This window comes from Trachurus japonicus, chromosome 21, assembly GCF_045865225.1.
Source record: "Trachurus japonicus isolate A0001 chromosome 21, Traja_1.0".
Classification (NCBI taxonomy): Eukaryota; Metazoa; Chordata; class Actinopteri; order Carangiformes; family Carangidae; genus Trachurus; species Trachurus japonicus.
In genome coordinates, this window is record NC_140927.1 from 27034437 (window position 1) to 27061993 (window position 27557).

General features: G+C 41.5%; 2 protein-coding genes across 6 annotated transcripts in view; both read right to left on the reverse strand.

Annotated features, from left to right (window-relative positions):
• Positions 1-1955: 1955 nt before the first annotated feature.
• On the reverse strand, positions 1956-4670 carry il17d (interleukin 17d). The gene is made up of 2 exons (XM_085764347.1): positions 4321-4670; positions 1956-2570 (listed from the first exon to the last, which is right to left on the reverse strand). The coding sequence occupies exons 1-2, from the start codon at positions 4668-4670 to the stop codon at positions 2237-2239; spliced, it is 684 nt and encodes a 227-aa protein (XP_085620473.1). The 3' UTR covers positions 1956-2236.
• A 2191-nt stretch (positions 4671-6861) lies between these two features.
• The window catches only part of ift88 (intraflagellar transport 88 homolog), a 29222-nt gene continuing 8526 nt past the window's right edge, over positions 6862-27557 (reverse strand). For 4 of the 5 annotated variants that reach the window (XM_085766044.1, XM_085766041.1, XM_085766042.1 and 1 more), the window contains exons 14-24: positions 26208-26294; positions 25946-26132; positions 24542-24650; positions 23499-23649; positions 22098-22213; positions 21638-21690; positions 20598-20663; positions 20392-20498; positions 16746-16818; positions 8786-8893; positions 6862-7594 (exon numbers count right to left, since the gene is read on the reverse strand). In XM_085766044.1, the coding sequence (XP_085622170.1) occupies positions 7473-7594; positions 8786-8893; positions 16746-16818; positions 20392-20498; positions 20598-20663; positions 21638-21690; positions 22098-22213; positions 23499-23649; positions 24542-24650; positions 25946-26132; positions 26208-26294 (1179 nt within the window). In that variant the 3' untranslated portion in view covers positions 6862-7472. Of the gene's footprint in view, positions 7595-8785; positions 8894-13459; positions 13511-14455; positions 14471-16745; positions 16819-20391; positions 20499-20597; positions 20664-21637; positions 21691-22097; positions 22214-23498; positions 23650-24541; positions 24651-25945; positions 26133-26207; positions 26295-27557 lie in introns of all 5 variants that reach the window. The other variant, XM_085766045.1, reaches the window with a different exon arrangement.

Below are 27557 nucleotides of genomic sequence, written 5' to 3' on the forward strand. Positions count from 1 at the left end.
GATCAGTGTGCGCTGCTGCCGGTGTGTTTTTAAACTTGGATGGTTTGATCCTTGTCAGACGTCACATATAGCCTAATCAAAAAAGCAAAATCCTCAATCCGCTCTGTTTATCAATTAACATAGAGCCTAGTGTTATTATAGAGCGGGTTGGATTGCCAGCATCAACGGTCCACTACTACCACAATTACTTCAAAAAAATCCTCTGTGCTCTTCTAAATGTACTCCGCTCCTCTCTCCCTGTCACACTGCAGTTCTCTGACTCAGCAACGGTGTCGCCAATTCCTCCGGTTCCTCAAAACAGGTGTAAATCACGGTACGCCAGGGTCAAAATGGGTGTAAATGTCCGCACTTTTCCCCGTCAGGTTTTGGCTTGATAGATCCCAAATTTGGCGGAGAAAAGTGCGTACGCACAAAACGAGGGGAAAATGGCGTAAAAAAAGGTGTATCCACAATGATAAATGAGGCCCCTGCTCGTTTTTTCAGTCTCGGTTTGTCGAGTCCTGTAACTCTAAAAGTTCAGAGCTTCGTCTCCTCTGATTTTCTCTGTTCTCTGTGTTAATTTAATATCTCAGTGTTGCAAACTTTATGGAGACGTCACCTCAGGAAAAGCATTTCTGTTCACCGTTTCTGACATTTTATTTATTATTTTATAGACAAAACAAAAGGAATTGAAGGAGAATCCAGATCAGTTTATTCACTGTGTGGACGACAAACATACTGTACTTCAGGTTATTCCCAACTAGTTACAATCACATATGATAATAATAATAACATTTTAAATTATCATCACAACTACTGTAAGTGGAACAACCAACAGGAAGCTAATGAGAGTGGGAGGAGACGTGTTGATGAGTGTGTGGCCAAAGAAAATGGGAAAAAGAAGATTAACAACTCCTCATCTTGTTTTTTTTCCAACATGTTTCATTTCATTTCTCAAGAAAAAAGATGGAAAATAAATGTAAGAAATGGGAAAGATAACAGTGAATGTTTCTTTCTTTCTTACTCCCTTTAAAACATTGAATTCTTTGTTCACTGTCAAACAAACAGCTAAAATTTGGGATAAAACAGGTTTTAATTGAAAGATTGACATCAAATCCTGAAAATTCATTATAGCTATGGGCTTGTATTTTGTTGACCAGAGCAATTATAAGTTGCTTCCTTTCAGATTTCTTGTCCATGAAGCGATAAAATAAACCCAGTTTAGGTAAAAGTTCCGGTTTAAATTGAAATAATTGTTCATTTAATAGAACAAAAAGAGTCAACTGGTTTTTGTTTTAAATAATGAAATTAGGTTCAGGAAAAAGTCTTTGTCTTTTTCTGGAGCACAATGTTGACATTTGATCACAACATCAGAGATATTTGAATAGAACTCAAAACAAAATGTCCCTCTAAAATCTTCTGTTTTCTTTAGTTGTTCAGATTATTTCATATTTTAGTTTTTAGTTTTTGACAGTGTCATTTAGTTTTCGACATTGTCTGCTGCAGCTTCAGTTTCCTCCTGGTGCAGTTCTTGTTTTACACCAGTAGGTAGCAGCAGCGATGAGCTCATTGATACTAATCTGGTCAACATGTGTTTGATTTTTTTTTTTTTAAAGGTTTGGTCCAAACTGTTTATTAACGATGTTCTGATTCATCTCCCTTTAACTTCTGTCTCTGAGGAAACAGGTGAAGTTCAGAAAAAATAAAACTAAATGATCTTGACCCCGAATCAGAGGTCAAAGTCAAACGTGTCTATGGCTGAACAGGTACAGGTACAGGTACAGGTACAGGTACAGGTACAGGGTTAGGTACAGGTACAGGTACAGGTACAGGTACAGGTACAGGTACAGGTACAGGGTTAGGTACAGGTACAGGTACAGGTACAGGTACAGGTACAGGTACAGGTACAGGTACAGGTACAGGTACAGGTACAGGTACAGGTACAGGTACAGGGTTAGGTACAGGTACAGGTACAGGTACAGGCCTCTTCACCTGAGCCTCCTGCTGCTGTCTCTTTAGACTTCTTCTTCCTCTTCTTCTCAGTCAACAGAGCAGATTCAGTTTTCTGTCAGTTGGTGTTTTACATTTGGTCACATGATCTCAGCTTGTGTCTGTTCACACTGAGCTCTGAAACAACAGGATCAAGTTACTGTAAATGTCTCAGTTTGTTTCCAGATGTGAATCAGAAACCCTCCATGCATCATCCAGATGTTCGTTGGGGTTTCTTCTACTCTGCTGCAGGTAGTTAAATCCTCCCTCACACCTTCCTGTGGCCGGGCCGGAGCGGCTTGGGTCCGGCCTTGGGCCCCGGCCGCTCCAGGCTCTGGTTGCTGCCGTGGCCGTCGCGCTCCTTCCCCAGCAGCGGCGCCGGCACGCAGGTGCAGCCCACGGCCACGGACACGTACACCTCGGTGTAGGAGTGGCGGCCCCCCACGCAGGACCCGGTTCTCTTCAGGATGACGGAGGGGGCGTAGACCGGCGCGCTGCGGTAGCGGCTGCTCTCCGCCCCGTACGGCCCGAGCAGGCAGCCCTCACACAGGCAGTAGGCCTCCGGGATGTAGCGGGGGTAGCGGGTCGGGTGGTAGGAGATCCTGCACACATGGAGTCAACAGATGCATTTAGATTAGATTAGATTAGATAGATAGATAGATAGATAGATAGATAGATAGATAGATAGATAGATAGATAGATAGATAGATAGATAGATAGATAGATAGATAGATAGATAGATAGATAGATAGATAGATAGATACTCATACTATAAAAAAAAAACGTACATAGCACACATGGAAACGCATTAAAAAGAGCATTTTGTTGACAGTATTATTGCACAAATTGGGAACTTGGCTGAATATTCAACCCTTCTAATTTACTGATAATCAGTGTGTGTGGATGGATGGATGGATGGATGGATGGATGGATTAATGGATGGATGGTTAGATAGATAGATAGATAGATAGATAGATAGATAGAGTAGGCCTACAACGAAACACTGTGCCACATCTGAATAAAAGATGCAAACAAATACACAACACATGCATGTAGTCATACTATTAAAAAAATATCTACATAACATACATAAAACGAGCTTTTTATGGACAGTAGCCTATTGCACAAGTTGTCCCATTTATTGCACTGATTGGCTGGTGTTATTCAGCTCAGTTCAGCTCTGTGATAAAAGCTTTAATCAATCAGTCTGCAAATCTGCCTCTTTTTTTGTTTTGTTTTCTTTGACCAATCAGATGTTAAACTGATGAAATTTGGAATATTTTACAGATGTTTTGTTTTCACAGCTGTTAGATATCTGATTAATCAGCTGATTAGTGAACTGAAAGGATTGAATATTCAGCCAAGGCCCCAATTTGTGCAATACTACTGTCCACAAAATGCTCAATGTGTTTTTATGTATGTTATGTATGTTTTTATAATAGTATGAGTCGAATGATTGTGTACTACATGCATGTGTTATGTATTTGTTTGCTTCTTTTATTCATATCTATCTATCTATCTATCTATCTATCTATCTATCTATCTATCTATCTATCTATCTATCTATCTATCTATCTATCTATCTATCTATCTATCTATCTATCTATCTATCTATCTACCGTATCCATGTCTGCAGGATCTCCTACCATCCGACCATCTCTTTCACACTCTCTCCATATATCCCTCTATAATTCACTCCATCTTGCTCTCTCTCTCTCTGCCACTAGTTGTTGCTAAGTCCATCTATCTTCCTAGATGTTTTCCTAAATGACGTCTTCATTTTGCAGCTAATTTACACATTTAATGGGATTATTTTGTCTTTTTCCAGTCGCTGCTTGTGGTTCTTTGGTACCTTCCACCTGCAGCTCAAAAGAAAACAAGTTAAAAATGAATCTGCTGGTATTTTAGATTCTCCATCTCTGACCTTTGAGTTTTTACCCGTTTCTTGACACTACGTTATTTATCAACTGCATTCATGTGTTTATTTTAATATTTTAAGACTGTGCACACTCTGTTAATAAGAACTTTTTATGCTGTTTTTTCTGCATCTTATTCGGCTTGTTTTTATCTATCTATCTATCTATCTATCTATCTATCTATCTATCTATCTATCTATCTATCTATCTATCTATCTATCTATCGTATCTATCTATCTATCTATCTATCTATCTATCTATCTATCTATCTATCTATCTATCTATCTATCTATCTATCTACCATGTCTGCAGGATCTCCTACCATCCGACCATCTCTTTCACACTCTCTCCATATATCCCTCTATAATTCACTCCATCTTGCTCTCTCTCTCTCTCTCTCTCCATCCATCCATCCATCCATCCCAGCTGTGCTGACCGGTAGGCCCAGGGGGAGACGCTGAGCAGGTTGACCGGGAGGGGGGGGCTCCTCCTCCTGCCGCCGCTCGGGCAGCTCAGGTTCAGTTTCTCCTGCGGCTCGAGCTGCAGCGCGTGGTGGAAGGCGCTCATCACTCCGACCGCCAGGCGGCCGAACATCTGCTCCAGCAGCTCCTCCGGCAGGTCCAGGCACGACCGCGTCCTGGTCGCCTTCTTCCGGACCCGGCTCGCCTCGGCCGGCCGGACCAGCAGCGACAGGAGGACCAGGTGGAGGAAGAGGAGGAAGAGGAGGAAGGGGAGGAGGGGGAGGGGGGAGGGGAGGACGGAGGGGACGCGGGTCCGACGCGCCATCGACTTCTAAGTTATAAGCCACAAGTAGTTTATGAAACCTGTTGAAGGAAGGCAGGAAGGACAAAAGAAAAGATGGTAGGAAAGAAGGAAGGAAGGGGAAAAGGAAGGAGAGATAGATGGAGGGAGGGAAAAGATTTGTTTAAGGAAGGAAGAAGGGAAAGAAGGAAGGGGAAAAGGAAGGAGAGAAAGATGGAAGGTCAATTGGATCAAAAGAGGAAGGAAGAAGAAGTAAGGACGAAGGTGAGGAGGGAAGGGGAAAAGGATTGTGGAAAGAAGGAAGGAAAGATAGATGGAGGGAGGGAAAAGATGTGGTCAAAAAGGAAGGAAGAAGGATGGAAGGAAGGGAGGGAGGGAGGAAAAAGGGATTGTGGAAAGAAGAAAGGGGAAAGGAAGGAAAGATAGATGGAAGGTCAATTGGATCAAAAGAGGAAGGAAGAAGTAAGGACGAAGGGAAGGAAGGAAGGGAAAAGGGATTGTGGAAAGAAAGAAGGAAGGATGGAGGAAAGGAACAAATTGGGTCAATTTGACCTTAAAGAGGCTGAAATCACAGGTTCGATTCCTCTGTCACAGCCCAGTGAGCCGCTGCTGCTGCTGCTGTTGGAGCGCGTGAAGCTGTAAATCCCGCGGCAGGAAACCGACCCACGGTCCTCGAGGAGCAGGCGGCGCGTTGCCAGGGAAACATTTTTCTTCTGGCACCGGGAGAGTGATGATGTTTCCCCTCGGGGATCGGAGGAGTTTCACACCTGCTGCTGCTCCGGGGTTTCCGAAGGGAGAGGGCTTTTCTCTTGTGCGTAAAAATCCGATGGAGGCAGTTTGGCGCAGTGTGATCCAGCAGCATCGAGTCCGTCCGGAGTCAGACTGAAGTGAGAAACCTCCGGGCTCGAGGAGGAGTGGAGCGAGGAGCAGAGCAGAGCCCAGCCTCCTCCACGAGGGAGTGGGAAATCCAGATTTAATCCTGGCGTCACACCACCAGAGTCTAAACTCAGATAAACTGGATCAAACTGTGACTGAAGTCTGGACTGAAACCACAGGCGGAAAGAAAGAAACTTAATGTTGTGTTTCTGTTTTGTTCTGTCAGTGTGATTTACTGTACATGAAGCAAAAAACAACAACTTCAGATCAGATTCAATGTATAAATCAGAATGTGAGTTTAACTCTTACAGCTGTTCAACTTTTCACATTAAAGCAGAAGTCAGCGATCCGGTGGTTTTGTCTAACTTCCTGTCAGCAGATGGAGTTAGCAGCCCCCGCCCTCGTCCCTACGTCACCACATTCAGGCGCATCCCTTGGCTGCACACACAGAGAGGACTGCCCCTTTATGCCGTTCTCTCTCCTCATTGGATAAAGGTTGTAGGATACAAGGAAAGTTTTCTCCTGGGCTCAGAGCAGAGCAGAGTGACTGACAGACCCGTGTTTCAGACCAAACACTTTATAGAAGTGATTGCTGTCGGAAGATACAACTATTTAAGACTTATATTAAAGCAGAAGTAAGCGATCCGGTCGTTTTCGCTAATGCTGCGTTCCAGGCCGGCTTTTGAAATCGTAAATTACAGCTTCAAGTCACAACTTACGACTTTGTAGCGTTCCAGGCAACCCACTCGTGTTTCTCCGACCTGTTTTACCGGTGAAAGTCACTATAACGGCCACTCGTAACTTCTGACCGGTGAACTCGTACCAGATCGAACTGGTACCACTTCACAGGTCGGAAAAATACGAGTTTCCTTGAACGCACCATAACAGTCCTCGTCCCTACGTCGCCACATTCACGGCGTTCCTTGGCTGCACACACAGCCCTGCATGCCGTTCTCTCTCCTCATTGGATAAAAACTGTAGGATACGATAAAAGTTTTCTCCTGGGCTCAGAGCAGAGCAGAGTGACTGACAGACCCGTGTTTCAGACCAAACACTCTATGTAAGTGATTGCTGTCGGAAGATACAACTATTTAAGACTTAGATTAACACAAATATATCACTTACTTCTGCTTTAACACAAACATTCACCTTACTTCTGCTTTAACTCGTACAGCTGTTCAACTTTCACATTAATAACTGTCAGGTCACTGAGATGCAAATCAAACAACTCAACTCTTTAATAATTACAATATTTTTCCTTTTTATTTATATAATGAAAATAGAAACAAACAGACAAAATAAATATATATGCGTATATACAACTTTTCTTTTTCTTTTCTTTCTTTTTTGAATCCATACAAAATGCTGTAGTGCACCAGGAGCTGCAGCTGATGCATCACATGAACTCTACAGCACTATACTGTGTGTTGATGGATTTTCCAGGAGGTCACCAGGCTTCACATATGGAAACACACAGTAGCGCCGCAGCCGAGACATATCAGGACAGTGACGTGTTTGTTTCTCACTGGGTTTAAAGTGAGGAGGTGATGTGCAGCAGGACTTAAAGCTGAGGAGGAAGAAGGAGGAGGAGTGTGTCCATAAATAAAACTGTCGATCATTTCTACCACACTTCATTAAAAATGAGAAGCAACAGGTTTAAGATAAAGTTAAAAGTCGACACTTTCACCTCATTGTGATGGTTTTGTCTCAGATTCATTGCGCCTGAGCTAAATGGACATATATGAACATTAACCATTGAAAGAAAACAGCTCGAAGACAAAGTGTTCGTCCTTCTCGCTCTGTAACGTTCACGTCTTCTCCGATGAGCCCAGTGGATGAACCGGTGACCTGTCCCTGCAGCCTGAGTAGATGTTGGAGCAGATGTTGGAGCAGCAGCAGCAGCAGCAGCAGCAGCAGCAGCAGCAGCAGCAGCAGCAGCAGCAGCAGCGGTTACTCCGGCAGCAGGTCATCTCCCAGCTCCTCATCTGCGAAGTCGTCCTCTTCCAGACGTTTCTTGGCTCCGGTCTTGGGCCGCTCCACCTGAGGCCCCAGAGGGTCAACGTACGACGCATCTACACCGGAGCAGGAGCAGAAGATTTACTCATCATAGAACGGCCTGGGACATAATAAAGACCCAACGTTTTCAGAGAGTTTCTACAAATGTGTTTTTTTTTCCACAGCAGCAGCAGTGGAGGAAGAAGTTTTCAAATTTAAAGTCAAAGTAGGAAACACGGCAATTGAAAAACACTCATCCATTGAAAAAGTACAGAAATAATCAAAGTAATAACATCTGTTTATGATACAAGTTTAAACATATAAACATATAAAAAGTTTCTTTTGGTTCCTTCTGCAGGTTCATAAGAAGCTGCGTGTAGGAGCCAGGAGTTGTTATCAGGGAGGACTGTGTGGTTTATAGTTCGATAGCTCTGGCTTATATATTGTGACACTTCTTATCTATATCTTTCATTTTTGCAGGATCATGTTGAACCGGGTCACATGAGAGATTTAAGCTGCTGTCACTCATTCTGTGAAACAAGGTGTTAATCTGTCAGAGAAGAATCTGCAGGTCGTAGTTTCCCTGAGATGATCATAAACTGTTTTTTAGTATTTGTAGTCATTTATAAACCATTTACATCACAGTCACTGTCATTCAGTTTGTCTTCATGTGGACAACAGTTGTTTACAGTGACATGAAGACACGTTTCATTTTACAACATCCGTTCTGCTAATAAATATATTATTATAAACTCTTATACCGGCTTATAACTACTTCAAAAACTGTTATAAACATTTACTTATGCACTGTTTATAAATGCTATGAGGTCTGCTAATGTAACAACTGTGAGAACAGTTTGTTCTTTTTTGGTTCCTCAGCGACTGTATGAAGAATTTTGTTTTACTTATTGTGATTTGTTTTGGTTTAGTGCTGTTCAACTACAATGAAGATGAAGACGAAGATGAAGACCAGGACGATAAAGTAAAGGAAATTAAACACAAGAATACCAGACAGAAAATATGTGAGTATTTCCTCATCCACCTACAAAGTGCACACACAGGCCAAATAAAAATAAAAAAACACTCGATCTTATTCTTCACCTCCACCCAAACATCTCCACTCCATGTTCATCTGCACACACACGTCCTACTTATAGACAAATAAAAGGTAAAATAATATTAAATACATGAGCTGAGTGTGTAGTTTACGTCCTTATCAACATGTGACAGGTTTGAAAACACTGAAATCAGCTTTTCTTTCCACTCACCCAGTTCTTTGGGGCTGCTCGCCTCGTAGGGCTCGTTGGAGGCAGGAAGTGACCTCATCTTGGCGCTCAGCCGCTCTCCCTTAGTGCTGCTGCTGCTGTGGCTGCTGTCTGCACACACACACACACACACACACACACACACACACACACACACACACACACACAAGTGGGTCATCATCAGTACAGTAACTTGTTCCGACACAGTTAACAGGTGTTAGATGCTCTGGATGTTTCCTCCGTCTCTTAACAGTATTAAATATTATAAACACACACACACTGGAGTCATATAAACTATTATGTCACAGTGGTGTGTGTGTGTGTGTGTGTGTGTGTACGTCCGACGAGGTGTGTGAGGAGCTCCGCTGAGTCTCTGCATCATTTTAAAACTGGAAACATCACAGAGGTCAAACCTGAACCTGAACCTGGACCTGGACCTGGACTCACTGTGTGAAGAGTCAACATGGAGCAGAGCTGAGACTTTCACCTCACACAGACGGTACCTCAGGAAATGTGTGTGTGTGTGTGTGTCTCAGTCTGTGTGTGTGTGTGTGTGTGTGTGTGTGAGTGTGTGTTTATCTGATCAACTCCCACGTCTTCACACCTCTCACTCCAAACTTGTTAAAAATGTACATCTACACGATATTAACAAAGACACGTCGACATCAGAACAATGGGCCTCATTCACCAATATCTTCTTAAGAACCTTCTTAGATTCTTTCTTAAGTTGTTCTTAAGAAGTTCCTTAAGAAAACCCTACGTCAGATTCATCAACACGTTCGTAAGCCTCAGAATTGTTCGCAGCTGTGTTCCTACTTGATGAATGCCATCTCCTCGTAAGTTGAGGGCGTGTGCCAGGTGAGTCTAATTAACATAGGATTAGCATAGGTAACCGCCCCATCAATGCCCGTAAAAGGGCATGAGACTGCAGGGCCGTGTGCACACAGAACCCACAGGCACTGAGCAGAGAAGGTGAAGTGAGAAAGAAAGTTGAAATGCTCAAATGAAAATCTGGGAAGGAGCACCAGACTCCAAACGTAAAAAGAACTTAAGTAGTGAAGTGGCGCTACTGCGGCAGGAATGAAACAAAGAAACAAACAAAAGGCTTATATTTAGTTTATATTTTATATTTATATTTAGTAGCGTCAGCAGTGGATGCAGCTCTTCGGTTGTTATCAGAGAGACACTCTCACGTGTGCCACCATAAATATCATCATATTATCACATGAAAAAAAACCAGTTGTGTGTAGTGTGAACACTTACAGTAAGTGCACTGTTGCAGCCGCAATTAGGGAAAAAAAATCATATCGGCAGCTGTATGCCCCCGCCCCGCCGCCCCCAAAGAAAAGGGGGGAAAAAAAGGATATGAATTAAGTGTCTATAATGTTTTTTAAGAGACTGCAATGATTCGTCAATTATTATTATTAATATATATGATTATTAAAAACATCATAAAAGATAAAAAAATAATTCTTATTCAAATCATATAATATCATACAACTGCAGAACAAAAGAAAACGCTATAATCGGTTATTTTTGCAGAAGTCTCAGCACTTAAAAGTGCGTAAGTATACTCCTGACTGTTCGTAGATTTTGTTCTTAGTTAAGAACAAATTCTGGATAAGAAAACATTCATGAATGCCACAATCTTCGTAAAAACTTCGTAAGTAGGACTTAAGAACAAATTTGTTCTTAAGAACGGTTCGTGAATGAGGCCCAATATCCTTTTTCAATCTGTGTCTGAAATCTCTCCACGTTTACGACCCTCTGCTAACAATCCCACAATGCAATGCTCCACATTTATAGATGCAAAAATGTATGTTAGGAAACTCTGTAGTGATGATGCAGAATGACGACAACAGTGATTAATAAGTGTCTGAAGCATGAATTACTGAGTGAAGAAGTGAGTGTCCATGACATAGGGAACTCGAGAAATCAAGAGGAAAACAAACACATCACTCAACATAAGTGAGTCAGATGAGAATATAAATCGTCTGTATCATGGGAAAATAAACTGCAACAACTTATAAAACCTTCATAAAAGATTTGTGGTGAAAGTTTATTTTTAGAAGAGTTTTAAAAGTCTGCAGCCTGTCTGATCTAATTTGTGCATTTTTATCAGCTTTTATCACCTGGACGGTTCAACCAGTGTCCATTACATCTGTTTGCCTGTTGACTAATATAATTGCTGGCACTTAATTGATCATTATCAATAATTAATACGCCGTAAATGAGCGTCACCATCTGACATTTATCTACCATATATATAAAGATCTCATAAAACTGAGAAATCCTCTATTTTCCAAGTCTGTTTTTATGCACGCAGGAAATCTAACCCATCTGTATGCAGTCAACACACACACACACACACACACACACACTGCTGCCTTGCTCAGGGGCAGATCAGGGAAATGTTTAACCACAATGCACCTGGTTCAGTCCTCTCAGTGTGTTAACGCTCGAGGCTACAGCGACGGTGACGACGGCAGACTGACAGACGGGACGGCAGACGGCAGACAGCAGACAGCCGCCCACATCTGGCTGCCAAGACAAGTCGCCGTGGAAACCGACTAGAGCAAACGGGGCAGAGAGCTGGAAAACAGGAAGGAGAGGAGGGAGGGAGGGAGGAAGGCCCAGACGTTCCACCTTCTCTCACGGCCCTCGAACGTCTCACACCAGGCCGCACAAACCTTTCCCTCTCTCCTCCCAGTTTCTCTTCTCTTCTCTTCTCTTTTCTTTTCTTTTCTTGGACGGTGTCGGTGGCGTTTCTCTTTTATGACACACCACAGGAAGACATAGGAACGAGGGGATGACACGACAGGTTGAAAAACGAAAAAAACAAAAGAAATAAAGCCAGAGCTAAAATTAACAGTGTGTAACAGTTTCCACAGTTTTTAAAGGTGCAACGGGTCAAATTTCAGAGCCCTTTCACAATAAGAGCGGGCTTCATGTTGTGATTGGGAGGTGTTGATGAGAATCGATGAGTCAGCGCTCTGGCTTCTGAAACTCACTTTCCCCCACACCCGTCCCCCCGCCACACTCGCTCCCCCGCCCCAGAGGATTACAGGAGTACAAACAGGTCGAATGAAACGACGACGACGAGTTTATTTATACAAACAGTCAGAATTAGTTAATAAAGAGAATAAAAAGGAAAAAACGAAGGAGAGAGTGACGCAGGTTTGGGATCCGTGAGAAAACGAATCCTCTCACACACACACACACACACACACACACACACACACACTGTACAGTGCTAGAAATATGCATACTTTACAGAGCAGAGGGAAAACTCTCAGGTGCTCTAGAGCTTTTCTCAAATATCTGAAAGCGTTTTGTTGGAGCTCAGTCCGACATCGCAGCTGCCTGTCAGAGGTTCAGGAGTTTTCACCGTGACATTATAAAGTTAGTGTGTTTATCTTGTGTCTTAATGGGAGGAAAACTGAAGGGCAGCTGTGGATCTTTATTTAAAGTAATTTAAAGGTAAAACTAGAGGTTTTCTCTCCTGTTTGTTCCACTTGTAAATAGATATAAATCTGTTGAACCAGTACTTGTTGTTGCTCTGGACGTCCTTTGGCGCCAGAGCAGGGAAATACTGGAATAACTCACATAGTTTTCTCATGTTTTTCTGTTGGAAACTGGCACATCGCAGAAACAGAAACAGAAACACGCCAGACCAACTCGATCAGAAGAGAAAGAAGTAAATAAGTTAAAATGCTGCTAAATGATGATGTGATTTATTTTATAATAGTTCGGCTGATCACAAACATTATTAAAGGGATAGTTCAACATTTTGGCAAATTGGCCCATTACCATAATCCCTATAGTCTTAGCAGTAGGTTTGTTACCTTTAATTGTCGGTGCAAGCTGTTTTTAGAACGGCGGAGCAGAGCCGTGAGCTGCTCAGAGCTACGCTACGGAGGCTCATGGGATTTCTTGGTTTCCCTCATCAAACTCATCAAATACACAATCCAACAACTCCACAACGCTCTGGTGGACAAGTTGTGAGCTGCACATTCACCACGCTATGAGATAATAACACAACGTTACCACACAGAGTTGTTTTAGAGGGAAATTCATGTAAAACCGCTGATGCGCGTTGCCTTCAGGGACAGTTTTTCATCAACAGTCTCTGTATTTCCCTCTAAAACAACTCTGTCTGGTAACGTTGTGTTATTATCTCATAGCGTGGTGAATGTGCAGCTCACAACTTGTCCACCAGAGCGTTGTGGAGTTGTTGGATTGTGTATTTGATGAGTTTGATGAGGGAAACCAAGAACTCCCATTAGCCTCCGTAGCGTAGCTCTGAGCAGCTCACGGCTCTGCTCCGCCGTTCTAAAAACAGCTTGCACCGACAATTAAAGGTAACGAACCTACTGCTATGACTATAGGGGTTATGGCAATGGGACAATTTGCCAAAATGTTGAACTATCCCTTTTAAGTGACATTCAGTCAATCAATTGTGGGGATTACTGTAGCACTGCAGAGCGAGATCCTGTCACCAATTAGATTTGTTTTGTTTTGCTTCACCTCATTTTCTTAAAACCCAGTGAAAATAAAACAGTTGAAGTTGAACATTTATCTCAGATGCAACGACTGAGAATCGACTCGTCTGGATCTTTATGTCCGATTCTCTCACATCCCACAATGCTTCACTCTCACTGTAATTATCTCACATACCTCTGCCTGAGTCCAACGGCGGACTGAGCTGTTTAGACTCAGATTGAGATACTGGGCGGCGAAAGAGGAAGCAGTGAGGAGAAGAAGACGAAGACAGATGGAGAAACAGACAGAAATAAAGATTATGGAGCTGGACTGGAAATAGGAATGAAAAAAAAAACACATAGAGAGAGAAGGAACAGAACAGAACAGAACAAAACAAAACAGGGAGAGCACAGAGAGGCTGTAACTCTGCCATAAAAAAAAAAGGAAAGAAAAATAGTTTGAACAACTTAAAACTGTCATGAGAAATATTCACAGATATGAAACATTGAATGTGTGAGCGAGGAGACGCTGACGGGTCCAGTTACAGCTCTGGCACCGTGGAAGTATTGGACAATAAAAAACACACCAGGAGAGAGTTTGGGGAAGGGGAGGTGGGGGGGGTTTGGGGGTTTCTAATCTAATCTATGAGGAGGACGCAGGAGAGTAATGGAGTTCTTGGCAGAGCGGAGCAGGTGTCTGATATTTGCATTTGAGTGCGTTACAGTCGAGGACGGTATGGATGTGGAGCTGCAGCGGAGCGGAGAGACGAGCTGGGCCTGGTTACAGCCTCTGGCAGCCAGCGCTTCGGTTTGTCTGGATTGTGTTTGAAATCTGCTGATGAGCCAGATTTCCAGAGCTGGAGCCCATCGAGAGGACGTGTCTGTGTGTGTCTCTGTGTGTGTGTGTGTGTGTGTGTGTGTGTGTTGTGGGTCTGTAGTGAAGGATGGTGAAACAGTGGAGGACCGGCAGCTCCTATACAAAAAAGTCCACACACTGCAAAAACTCAAATATCTTACCAAGAATATTTGTCTTATTTCTAGTCAAAACAAATCTCATTCTACTTAAAATAAGTAAAGTTTTTAAGACAGTTTTTACTTCTTTCAAGCAGATTTTCACTTGAAATAAGTAGAAAAATCTGATAGTGGAGCAAGTTTTTCTTCCTTATTACAAGCACAAAAAACTTGCTTTCACTGGCCGATTTTTCTACTTATTTCAATTGAATATTTGTTTGAAACAAGTGGAAATTATCTAAAAAACAAGTTCGTTTTTAGGTGATGAGTCTTATTTTAAGTGGAAAGAGATTAGTTTTGACTAGAAATGAGACATTTTGACAAGAAAAAGGACAAATATTCTTGGAAAGATTTTGAGTTTTTGCAGTGCACCGTCTGACTGACTGCAGATTCATCCTCATGGTTCAGTTCAGACACAGCGAGAGGAGCTGGTTTGTTGCAGTTTGGAGTCAGATCCTGCAGGTTTTATCTTCAAACGCACCAGAAACAACAACTGTATCACACGGTGGCTTCCAAAAGGGATAGATTTTCCTTTTTGACGTCTCATTGATGCACAAATATTCAGCCCAAATCCAACCTAAACATCCTCTTTCATGTGGTGAAACAATGAGTCATGAACTGTAACTGTGTCTGACCTGTTTGTTCGTGCACTACAGGTGAATAGGGTAAAAATTTTAACTAGCACGTATCACCATGAAACTTCCCAAGTTTATCACTTACAGTAAGACAAATATTTTTTGTATTACATGTTTTGTCAAATTTTATGTTTGAATATGTAAATGAGGCAATATCTGATGAAATATAGGCTAATTACATTTCCAGAACCGAAATCTGAACAATGGATAAAGCCCCTTTCAAAATTCTTGTTTTATTTTGTTGACATTTTAGAGTCAGAAGTTTTTACAGAGGAGGATTTTGGATATCTTTTTTTTATCACTCTGTAAATGAGAAAATACTGTCACCAGCCCTAAAAAAAGAAAAAATCTAATTTCGCCCTGTTTTTAGGAATAAAATGTTGTATAAATCAGGCTGTGAATGATATGTCAACAATCCCCTCTGTAAAATCCTTCAGAATATAGACAGGAATGAAATTGGAAGGTTTGGTGTCTGTAAGTGCTGCTGAAGTGGAGATTTCGGGCTCAGAGTTTGAGGAAAAACTCATTTTGAGAAAACGGCTTGTACTGTAAAATTCCATAGATTGTTAATGTCAATCATACTTTTACGATTAGTTGCGGATACAGAGGAAATGACCATTTTTGGAGCCTACATAATTGTTCAGGAGAGAGAGAGTTTTACAATGATACCGGGCATGACATGGGTCAGACAACAGTAGAATGTTAACTTTTAGTGAATTTAGGAGAAATCTACTGACGAAAGAGAATGAAAAATGAAGTAAAATAACCTCATTCATGTGGATTTTGTACCATTTCTTTTGACTTTTCTGAAAGAATACATGTTAAGGGAGAAAAATAGCCCAAAATCCCCAAAAATGTTCTACGTTTTTTTCTACGGGACAAGACTACGACCTCTACGACAGACTCTAGTCAGGGATCAGTGAGGGATCAGAGGAACAGAGGTGTACGTGTAGTCGTGTACCCGTGGTGACGCTGGTCTTCTTCGGAGGAGGAGTGAGGACAGGTGTGGTGGAGCCGCCTGAGCAGCAGCAGCGTGAGTGAGCAACAGGTACAAGACAAAGTGTCACATACATGAACAAAAAACGTATTAAAAACCACCGAATATAAATAAATGGCCTCCTTTACCCTCATGGCTGGACATGTCTCAGTATTACTGCTGATATATACACTAATATGAGGAATATCAAGATCAACTTGAGCAACAGAAACCTTTCAGAATAAAAGGCAAGGCAATTTTATCTGTATAGCCCGTTTTTACACACAGTTTGTCTCAAAGGGCTTTACATGGCATCATAACAACATCCTCTGCCCTTAGACCCTCACATCCACTGAGGAAAAACTCCATGGAAAACCCTAACAGGGAAAAAAACACCATCTAAATTGAATATTATTAGGAAAGTATAGACAGAATAAGAGTGTGACTTTGACACAGAATATGATTCATTTCCTAAATAAACTGTGCAATAAAAACTAAGAGCTTCCTGGTGGTTCACCTGGTAGAGCCTGTACCATGTCAGATCAGTCCTGTGGGTTTGAATCCGACCTACAGTCCTTTGCTGCACGTTATCAGTTCTCTTTCTCCTTGATTTTCCTGTCTGTCTCTACTGTATAATCCAAAAGAAGTCGAAAAATAACCCCAAAAATAACAACAACAAAAAAAAAAACACACACTCTGGAGGAGTCATAAATTGGTAGATGTTCAAGTGTCTTCAGATTTCTAACTCTTCTCCCAGATTTTAATTCAATTTGAGGATTTTTGTTTGAACAATTGGACGTCACAGGTCAAGAAAACGACTGTAGGAATGTGATTTTCCCCCTCGGCCCGGCAGGACTCACCTCCACTCCCAGCGCTGCCCTCTCGGCCTTCTCTCCGACCTCTGGCGCTGCCCTCCCGGCCCGACTTCACCCTCTGCAGGAGGAGGAAAGGAAAAAGACAAGGAATAAATCATTCTGAATTAAAAATGTCTTTTTTATATACTTTTTTAATAAGTTATAATACGTTTCTACTCCAAACAAAACAACAAAAGAGCAGAGACTGGAAAAAGATGTCACTAGACTCTGAGCTGCTGTTTGTCTCCCTCTCTGTCTTTATTCGTCTCATAAATAAAGTCTGTTTTATTGGCATGAAAACTGTTTTTTTTTTTTAAACTAAACCCGTCCAACGCAGACTAATGGAATCTGACATTAAGATATGAGAAGAGTGAGTATAAATGTCAAAGTCGTTACGTCTTATATTCCCCGTTTGTTTGGATTAAAGAGACCAGAAATAAAAAGGAAAAAGCCGGCGTTCCTGTGTTAGTTATTACTGTTATTAACATGGAGTCGGACCACACCCATGTTCAGATCCAGCCTTCATTAAGATCTACACACACACACACACACACACACACACACACACATAAACCCTGAAGAAATAAACAGCAGAGGTGATTGACTCCTCTGTCTGTGTTTGTCTCCGATCTCCTCCCTCCTCCTCCATCATTTCATAACCTCGGCTGTTACGTTGCAGCGGGATCGGTTGCTGCTCGCTGTCGTTCAGTTTGGATCTTTGCTGGGATTAATGAGTCAACGCTCTCTGGCTCTGCCCCGTCTCTCTCTCTCTCCCTCTCTGCACTGATTTAACAGCAGCTGGTTGTGATTTGACCAAGTCTTCCATCTCATCTGTTCCTGGCTCTGACGACTTTCTCCACAGGACACGAAGGCGAAAGAGTCAAAAACTGGAATGACCCCCAGACCACCATCGTTTCTTTCTTTTTTTTTTTGTGTGTGTGTATGTGTGAGCTATTTAGGGTGTGGGCCCCTGAAGTCTGGGAGCCACGACAGACAGCTATGATGGTTGGTTTTAGCGCTCTTCATGGGAAGAAGAATGCAATGCAGCATTAACTTTCATTATGTGTTAGGTGCCGGAAAAAAAGAAAGAAAGAAAGAAAAAAAACTATAATAGAGGTTTGTGTGAGGTCTGAATGAAGTGAAGCTGCTGGACATGAAGCAGATACAAGATACACTGTGAGAGAGACAGGTGCAAGACTGTGACAAATAAAAAGAAAAAAAAAGATTTTTATCCTTTTTATATAAAATGTTAAAGGGATAGTTCACCCAAAATTCAAATTTCACTCATTATCTACTCCCCCTCATGTCGACTAAGGGCTGGGAGAAGTTTCAGAGTACTCTGTGCCTTCTCTGAGTTATGGGGGGGTCCGTGCAGCAGTATTTGTCCATATAATGGTTGTGAATGGTGCTCACTTTTCTTCGTCCAAAAAGACACACCAAAAAACATCCAAATACCTCCAAACAGCTCGTCTGTAATGTCCCTCTTGAATTGAAGCCCCGACATGAGAAATAATTAAATAAGTCTATATTTTAAGCTTGTTTGTAGCGGAAACTTCCAGTGTCTCTTTGTGTCAGTGCGTGATTTGCACTGACCGGAAGAACAATTTCTCATGTCGGGGCTTCAATACAAGAGGGACATTACAGACGAGCAGCATGGAGGTATTTGGATGTTTTTTGGTGTGTCTTTTCGGACGAAGAAAAGTGAGCTCCATTCACAACCATTATATGGACATGCAGTGCTGCGCAGACCCCCCCGTAACTCAGAGAAGCCACGGAGGACTCTGGAAATTCTCCCAGCCCTTAGTCGACATGAGGGTGAGTAGATAATGAGTGAAATTTGAATTTTGGGTGAACTATCCCTTTAATCATGAGTCTGACGGTGTAAAACAAAAATGCTGGAGTTCACTTGAGAATAATGAGAAAAGAAAGTTTGGAAGGGGGAGTATTGACATCAGAAATGTCTAAACTAATCATCATCCCTATCATATGTCTCTAATTATCATTTATTCAGATTGATAAGAAATCTCCTCCAATAGAAAACATTCATCCTGATCGATTAGACGCCTCAGGTGATAACAGCTCAAACAGCTCCACCAAACTTCAGAGCTGCGGTTAATTCTCACACAACACAACACAACATTTGTTTTAAACGTTCGGTATCAGCCAGGTGTTGAACAGCTGTAAAGCATCTGCTGCTCTCTGCTCAGTGTGCTGCTTTGGATTCATTGAGCATTAACAAAAAAAAAAACAAACAGATGTTTTTCATGCGTTTCTGGAGCTGCAGCGACGAAAACTGATCGACTTTGTGGCTAAAAAGGATTGATGTGTTTTCAATCAGCTCGATCTCGTCATAGGATCAAGTCCAGGAGGAGATGATGAGACGCCAAGACATCGGTGAGGAGACGATGATTGATGAAAGATCATGAGAGTAGTGTTGCTTTTGTCAACGAACCTTATGACGTAAATAGCGGCCATGTGACGATAACTATAATGAAACATATAATGCAATATTGTTGATGAATAAAAACCAGACTAAATGTGGTTTACAAAATAAAAACTCTGCTAAAACAAGATGAGAAAATAACGTTATTATCATGTTTAGTCGCGTTATTATTATTTTTTGTTTCCTAGGCAGCGATGTCACTTCCTCAATCCCCACGTGCGGCGTTATTTAGAAGATGCAGCTGCGGTGGGTTAGTGTTAACTACAATTTAAGAAAGGGACCGATGGCCGGGCAGCCGGGGATCGTCAAACAAGAGACTCTTACACTCTCTCTTGAGACAAGAAAGAGTGTAAAGTGTGTTTCTCCAAAATAGCTGCTAAATATAATGTGTGGGAACTGAAAATAAATATGTTGAGCAGCATCTTCCATGTCTGGAATGGATGTTTTCTTGAGTCTATAAGGAAACAATAATATGTGAATAATATGTGAAATGGGTTTAACTAAAGAAAAATTATGGTTTCGTCTATAGTTACTATAGGTAATTACACTATATTGACTGGGTTAAATAGAATTACATTACTAGAAAGAGATTAAAATCACTGACTAAAACTCGACGAAAATGTCATCAGTTTTAGTCGACTAAAACTAGACTAAACTAAAATAAGAGTGAAACGCTCAGAGATTTAGTCGACTGAAACTTGACTAGACAAAAAAGAGTATGAACATGACTAAAACTAATAAAAACTAAAATCACAGTTTGACACAAAGACTAGACTAAAACTAAAATTAAAACAGGCCGCCAAAAACAACACTACATGAGAGGAACAAGCAGGTGATTTGTGAAGCTGTGAGCTTGTTAACTAATCTAAATCAATAGAGTTTAAATAAAGTAAATACACAAGTATACATTTCTTTGATTAAGTCTCAGTGTTGTTATTTGTCACATCATCCAACAACCAACTTCTTCTCTTTATACAAAACAAAATCCAAAACACACGACTTCCCATGTGCCGTGTTTTCCCCAAAACAACAAACCCACCTGGAAGAGGTTTTGTAAACGGCTTGTGGGGTGAATCAGTATCAGAGTGTAGCAGATGGTGATTAAAGAGAAGCAGAACTGATGCTTGTTGACATTTTAAAAAAGAAAGAAAGAAGAAGCTCTGAATGACTTGATGTCTTTAAAAGTGGAAGTTTAAGTAGAGCTGATACCTGCTCTCTGATCTCCTTCATCTTCTCCACCTTCTTCAGCTTGGTGGCGTAGTCCTGGACTTCCTTCAGCCCCATGTCTGTGCACAGTCTCACCAGGAATCGCAGACCTGAACACACACACACACACACACAGGTTTATATTTTCATTACACCCTCACCAGTTGATTATTATTATTATTCTGTGCTAAAAATGAAAAGTTAATTACATTCCACGTTCTCTGGGAACTTGCGGTGGATGTCTTTATATGTTTCCAGAGCTTTCTGGTAGTTTCCTGTAGAGAAGAAGAGAGAAAATGAACTGAGTAACGTTTTTTTTATTGTGTTCATTGGACGGTTCCATATTAAAGGGATAGTTCAACATTTTGGCAAATTGGCCCATTGCCATAATCCCTATAGTCATAGCAGTGGGTTTGTTACCTTTAATTGTCGGTGCAAGCTGTTTTTAGAACGGCGGAGCAGAGCCGTGAGCTGCTCAGAGCTACGCTACGGAGGCTCATTATGGGATTTCTTGGTTTCTCTCATCAAACTCATCAAATACACAATCCAACAACTCCACAACGCTCTGGTGGACAAGTTGTGAGCTGCACATTCACCACGCTATGAGATAATAACACAACGTTACCACACAGAGTTGTTTTAGAGGGAAATACAGAGACTGTTGATGAAAAACTGTCCCTGAAGGCAACGTGCATCAACAGTCTCTGTATTTCCCTCTAAAACAACTCTGTGTGGTAACGTTGTGTTATTATCTCATAGCGTGGTGAATGTGCAGCTCACAACTTGTCCACCAGAGCGTTGTGGAGTTGTTGGGTTGTGTATTTGATGAGTTTGATGAGGGAAACCAAGAAATTCCATTAGCCTCCGTAGCGTAGCTCTGAGCAGCTCACGGCTCTGCTCCGCCGTTCTAAAAACAGCTTGCACCGACAATTAAAGGTAACAAACCTACTGCTATGACTATAGGGATTATGGCAATTGGCCAATTTGCCAAAATGTTGAACTATCCCTTTAAAGAGCTATAAATAAATAAGTCACCAACTCTAGTCTAGTTTTGGTTTTACTCTCCAATCATCTATATCTGCTGTGTTCAAATGTTTTACCCCATATTCCCTCCAATCTAATCAGAGTAACTTTAATAAAACCCATCACTGGATGAGTGAACACACAGGTTCCCTTGTTCATGGTTTTCAGTGTCAAACTTGCAGAAACTGGTGCCGTTATTGATGAAATCTAACAGAATCGCTCTCACCGCTCCTTCTGTAGCAGCTCGCCACCATCAACTGCCACTTCACCTGCGTTGGTCTGAGAGAAGCCACAGCAGAGACAGAAAACGTCCTCTCAGCACCGACACACAAACATACACACGTACGGAACAGACTCTTGACTTGCTCTGCAGGGCAAAACAACATCTAATCACCCGTTCCTCTTTGTTCACGACTTCCAGATGAGAACGAGCGTCATGGTCGAGAACACGACGATCAAAACAAGATGAAAGAAGAAGTGAATCATTTGATTTCTTGGGACAGAACTGTTTGGAAATGTCATCACATCCCAGATATTTCTCAACTCTCATGTCCAAGTTTTATAATCTCAACATCTGGCAGATCATCTATAGAAGTGTTTTTCATTGATAATCAGATAAGTTTTGGTTTGTTATTTATGATTCTAGTGTCGTCTGTCTGTCGTACTGTTAACTCCTTGTTACTCACTGTATGAGAGTGGCTCTTTCAAAGTACTGAATGGCCTTCTCACAGAACTGGGTCTCGATGTAGTACGCTCCCAGCCACTCGATCACGTCGATGTTGGAGGGGAAGTACCTGAAGGACTGAAGGACAGCAACACAACACAACACAACACTACATCAGACAACGTATAGAAGTCGACAGAAGACCAATAGGAACCTGCAGAACGCTCGGTGACCTCTCCTCTTTATCAACCTCAAAACATTTACAACCATTGCCAGAATATAATTTTACTCAACTGGAAAGCTGAACAAGACTATCAATAAAACATTTGTACAATCTGCCAACCGAACACTCAAATTTGGAAAAACTCACATTCACAATATCGCCTGCTACAACAACACCTGGTCCCCATTTATGCAATTTATGCAGAGCTGATCCCTCCAAGCATTACTCCACACTGTTCATCCATTATATATATATATATACACTGCCTGTCCCAAAAAAAAGTCCCCACTTGGATTGAACTAATCGAATAGGTAAGAGCCTCCCATTGGATAATTACTGCATGGATGATTATGTTTCAGCGGGCAACATGTTATTTAACCCTAACTGATGCAGTCAGTAGCTTCTCGTTTCTTAAACAACCATGTTGGAAGACACATGTTCAGGTCGTGGAGATTTCTGAAAGAAGAAGAACTGTCCAACGCATTATTACAAACTGGAAGGAGAGTGAGGAACCATCATCTTCAAGGAAGAAATGTGACCACAGAGTCCAGACCTGAACCCCACTGAGAACCTTTGAAATATTAACGCAACTCTGGACGGAAATAAATGTTGTGACATTGCAGAAGCTTATTGAAATGATGCCACAGCGTAAGTGTGCCCTAATAAAAGCTAAACCTGTGCAGCTCGTGTGTGTACTGCCTCTATGCTGTCCATGTCTTCACCTATGTCGTCCTATGTTCCAAGCTCCTCCTGTATTTCATTGTGATCTGTATTTGTGAATTTTATGTTGGAACTACAGATGGAAATTAGTTGCTGAAGCTAAATCTGGTACAACCATCATTTCGTTGTTTTATACAATTTATAATTGGTATTGTACACTGTCCCGTATTAAACTAAATAAACTAAATTAAAGGTAGTCCAATTAAATATTAGAGTGTGTGACTTTTTTTTGGTACGGGCAGTGTATATATTTTTTTCCTCCCTCTCTTTTCTTCTTCTTATTCCCAACAAATTCAACACATGCCTGCTTGTTCTGTCTTAGTTTGCTTGCTTGTTTGTCTATTCTGTTGCCCCTTGCCCCATACTGTTCTGTACTTGTCTAACTGTCCTGTAATGTATGCATAAATGTTCAATAAAAACGAAAAAGGAACCTGCGGAACAAGGCTGAGAGCTCACGCATCAGTTATTTGTCTCCTGTACCTCGTAGTAGTACTGGAAGGCCTGGGACTTGTCCCCCTCGCTGTCCTGCAGCTCCCCCAGTTTGGCCAGCACATGAGGGTCAGTGGGGGTCACACTGAGGACCTGCATCAACCACTCGATGGCCTGCTGAGGATCCTCCAGGAGCTCGTAGCTGAGGTACCACAGTCACGGACCATCACACAGGAGCAGGTGGAGATGTGTGTTTGTGTGAGAACAACTTAAAGGGATAGTTCACTCAAAATTGAAATTTCTACTCCCCCTCATGTGGACTAAGGGCTGGGAGAAGTTTCAGAGTCCTCCGTGGCTTCTCTGAGTTACAGGGGGGCTCCGTGCAGCACTGCATGTCCATATGACGGTTGAGAACGGAGCTCACTTTTCTTCGTCCAAAAAGACACACCAAAAAACATCCAAATACCTCCATGCTGCTCGTCTGTAATGTCCCTCTTGTATTGAAGCCCCGACATGAGAAATTGTTCTGAAAAAAATTAAATAAGTCTATATTTTAAGCTTGTTTGTAGCGGAAGCTCCCAGCACTGCTCTTCTTGGTCCGTCCAAATCTCTCGTGATTTGCATTTGCATTGACGCCCAGTTCACGGCTCCGCAAATCGCGCGAGATTCCGGCAGAGCAACACTGGGAGCTTCCGCTACAAACAAGCTTAAAATATAGACTTATTTAATTTTTTTCGGAACAATTTCTCATGTCGGGGCTTCAATACCAGAGGGACATTACAGACGAGCAGCATGGAGGTATTTGGATGTTTTTTGGTGTGTCTTTTTGTTACGAAAACAGTTGGTATCCATTTGCAACCGTCATATGGACATGCACTGCTACGCCGAGACCCCCTGTAACTCAGAGAAGCCACGGAGGACTCTGAAACTTCTCCCAGCCCTTAGTCCACATGAGGGGGAGGAGATAATGAGGGACATTTGAATTTTGGGTGAACTATTCTTTTAACACCCATTCAGCAGCAGGTTGTCTGAAGCAGCTCAACCTCATCATACACAACACACAGTGAAAGTCTAAGGTCTTATCAGCAGGATACAGGTGGGCCAGCTGGAACATGACCTGGGCGCTGTTCCTCAGGATGGCGTGGAGCTTCAGGAAACAGTCCAGAGCCTCCTCCAGACGGTTCAGCTTCTTGTAGGTCAGACCTGGAAGCAAATCACATCCAGCAGACTTGACTTGATCTGTTCTGCCTTAAAACAAATCATCATAACCCAGCTCCAGCTTATTCTCTCACATTGTCGGTCTTGTTTTTAAAGCACTTCCTGATCCTACAGCACTAACACACACACGTGTCACACATGTTTTCAGTCCATGAACCAGACGTCCTGGTTTTAATTTAATCTGAACTAAATTCTTTTATCATTGTATTTATTCTATGTTATCTGTATTAGGGCCACATTGAGAACAAAATATTTTTCACAGACTTCAAGAATAAATTCATAGTTTTAAGAGGAAAAAGTCATAATATTTTAAGCTGTTGTTTTAGAGGAGGAAAGTTGTTCAAATGAGGCCGTTGGAGCATTTTGTGAAGTTTCACAAACAAGGAGATACTTAATCTTTTGGCACATCAGCAACACATTGTCATCAGTATCAGGACTTTGAATAGAATATGCAAGAAAATGCATCTATTCCGCAGAAAGAACCAGAACAGCCACCGTATCCACTTACTGGTAAAATTACGACTTTTTTCTCATAAATCTATGACTTTTTCTCATAAAATTGCCACTTTATTCTCGAAATATTATGACTTTATTCTCGAAATCTGTGAAAAGAATCTTTTCTCAATGTGGCCCTATACTAGTACTCTGTCGTTCTTATCTGTTCTTTTATCATTTTTTTTTTGTGCTTTTTAATTCCTAATGCTATTATAGTTTCTTGTAGCTCGTTGTCAACTTGGATTTTACCTTCAGTTTTTAGCTCATCAGTCATCTGACGCACTTTGAACCACACTGACCTGTATGAAAAGTTCCCTACAAATAACATTTGACTGAATGAGTCACTAAAACCGTAGTCTAGTATAACCTTCAGCCACCTAAAGCAGCTGTAATCGATATTCTTTACAAATACAATGTATGAAAACTGTGTCAATTAGAACAGTTTTATTTGCCGTGATGAACTGACAGAGAAATAAGCAACTATTTGCAAATAAATTCACTATATGTCGTCTTAAAAGCTAAAGCCAGAGTTGTGTTTATAATTTGTCTCTGCTGCAACAACTTCCTCTGAGACCCACGTATAATAAATATGTTTGTAACAAGCATGAAGGTTGGACCAAATTAAAAACCAGATGAAAATCATGGTCCTTAGGTGAGTTTATATGTCATTTATACGTCCATGATGGTTAAGAATAAACACTGTAGACTTCATGTCAAGGTAATTCTGCTGTAAATCCTCCAGTGTAACAGTACGACAGTGTAATAATAATGGAAGCAGGTGTTACCCAGGTTGTAAAGCGCCTCGGTGCAGGACGAATCGTTCCTCAGCGCCTCTTTGTAAAACTCTGCAGCCTTCTCGTAGTCCTGCTTCACGAACACCGTGTTGCCCTTGTTGATGAGCGCTGCCGGGTTGTAGCGGTCGGCGGTCATGGCGAGGTCAGAATACCGATCGGCCTGGTCGTAGTCCTTCCCCTGTCAGAGGGTAAAAGGTCAGAGTGCAAATCCTGTCACGACCTGTTTGAGTTTGTGACGATCAGTGAGTCTTACCAGGAAGTAGAGGAACGACAGGTTGGTGGATGCGGCGCTCTTCACTCTGCTGTCCTTCTTCTCAAAGGTTTTCAGCGTTTCTACGGCCTGATGAAATATTTTTCCCCCAAAAAAAGCCATTAGATCATTAACATCTCACACTGGTTTTCCTCTGGTTTATTATATTAATCCTCTATGATTACCTATGATGAAAGTCTGTCTCTCCAGTATGTAACACACCTCTAACCATGAAAACCAATGTTATTAAAGACTTTGAATTTAAATACTCCAAACTTTTCCCACCATTTTTATTTTCAGTATGTGTGTGAGTTTATGTGTGACATGTTTGTGTTGCCATTATTGGGGATTTGTTGTTGTCATTGTGTTGTGTGTGTCCGCATCTGCACTGACATTCGGAAAAATAAAGTAATTTTGATTTTGATTTTGACTTTGATTTGATTGATTGATTTCCACATGCTAATTCAATTTATGTGTCAAATAAATAAATATTCTAGTATTAGGGCCACATTGAGAACATTTTTTTTCACAGTCCTCAAGAATAACGTCATAGTTTTACGAGAATAAAGTCATAATATTACGAGAATGAAGTCATAACACTATGAGAAAAAAGTTACCATTTTACAAGACTAAAGTGATAATTTTATGAGAATAAAGTGGCAATTTTATGAGAAAAAAGCAGCGATTTCCTCCAAGTCCGCCTGGTTCTTTCTGCAGAATAGATGCATTTTTTTTGCATATTCTTTTCAAAGTCCTGATACTGATGACAATGTGGTGCTGATGTGCCAAAAGATTACGTATCTCCTTGTTTGTGAAACCTTATACTGAAGTACAACTTCACGAAATGCTCCACGACCTCATTTTAACAACTTTCCTCCCCTAAAACGACAGGTATTTTCTCGTACGACTATGACTTTATTCTCGAAGTCTTTGAAAAAAAAATGTTCTCAGTAATACTCTGGCTCTACGTCCATACTTCCACTTGTCAATTTTTTCATTTTGGACACATAAAAAATGTAATTCATTCATTAATTCATTGTGAGAAATCACTTTTTTTTCTATACATGTATTGGTTGTTGTGCTGATGTAGTTGTGTTACTTACTGGGGAGACTTTACAACAGTATTAGTGTATAAACATTATCAGTTTGACAAACCACCAGCTAAGCTACAGCTGCTCTGATGCTGCAGCCTACACCACCACCACCACCACCACTGTCTGCATTCATCCTAAAAGCACCACACACACACACACACAGTCACACACACACACACACACACACACACACACACACACATGCACCAGGTGTATTAAAGCCTGTGAGTACAAGACTGTTCGCTCCTGCAGTTGAGAC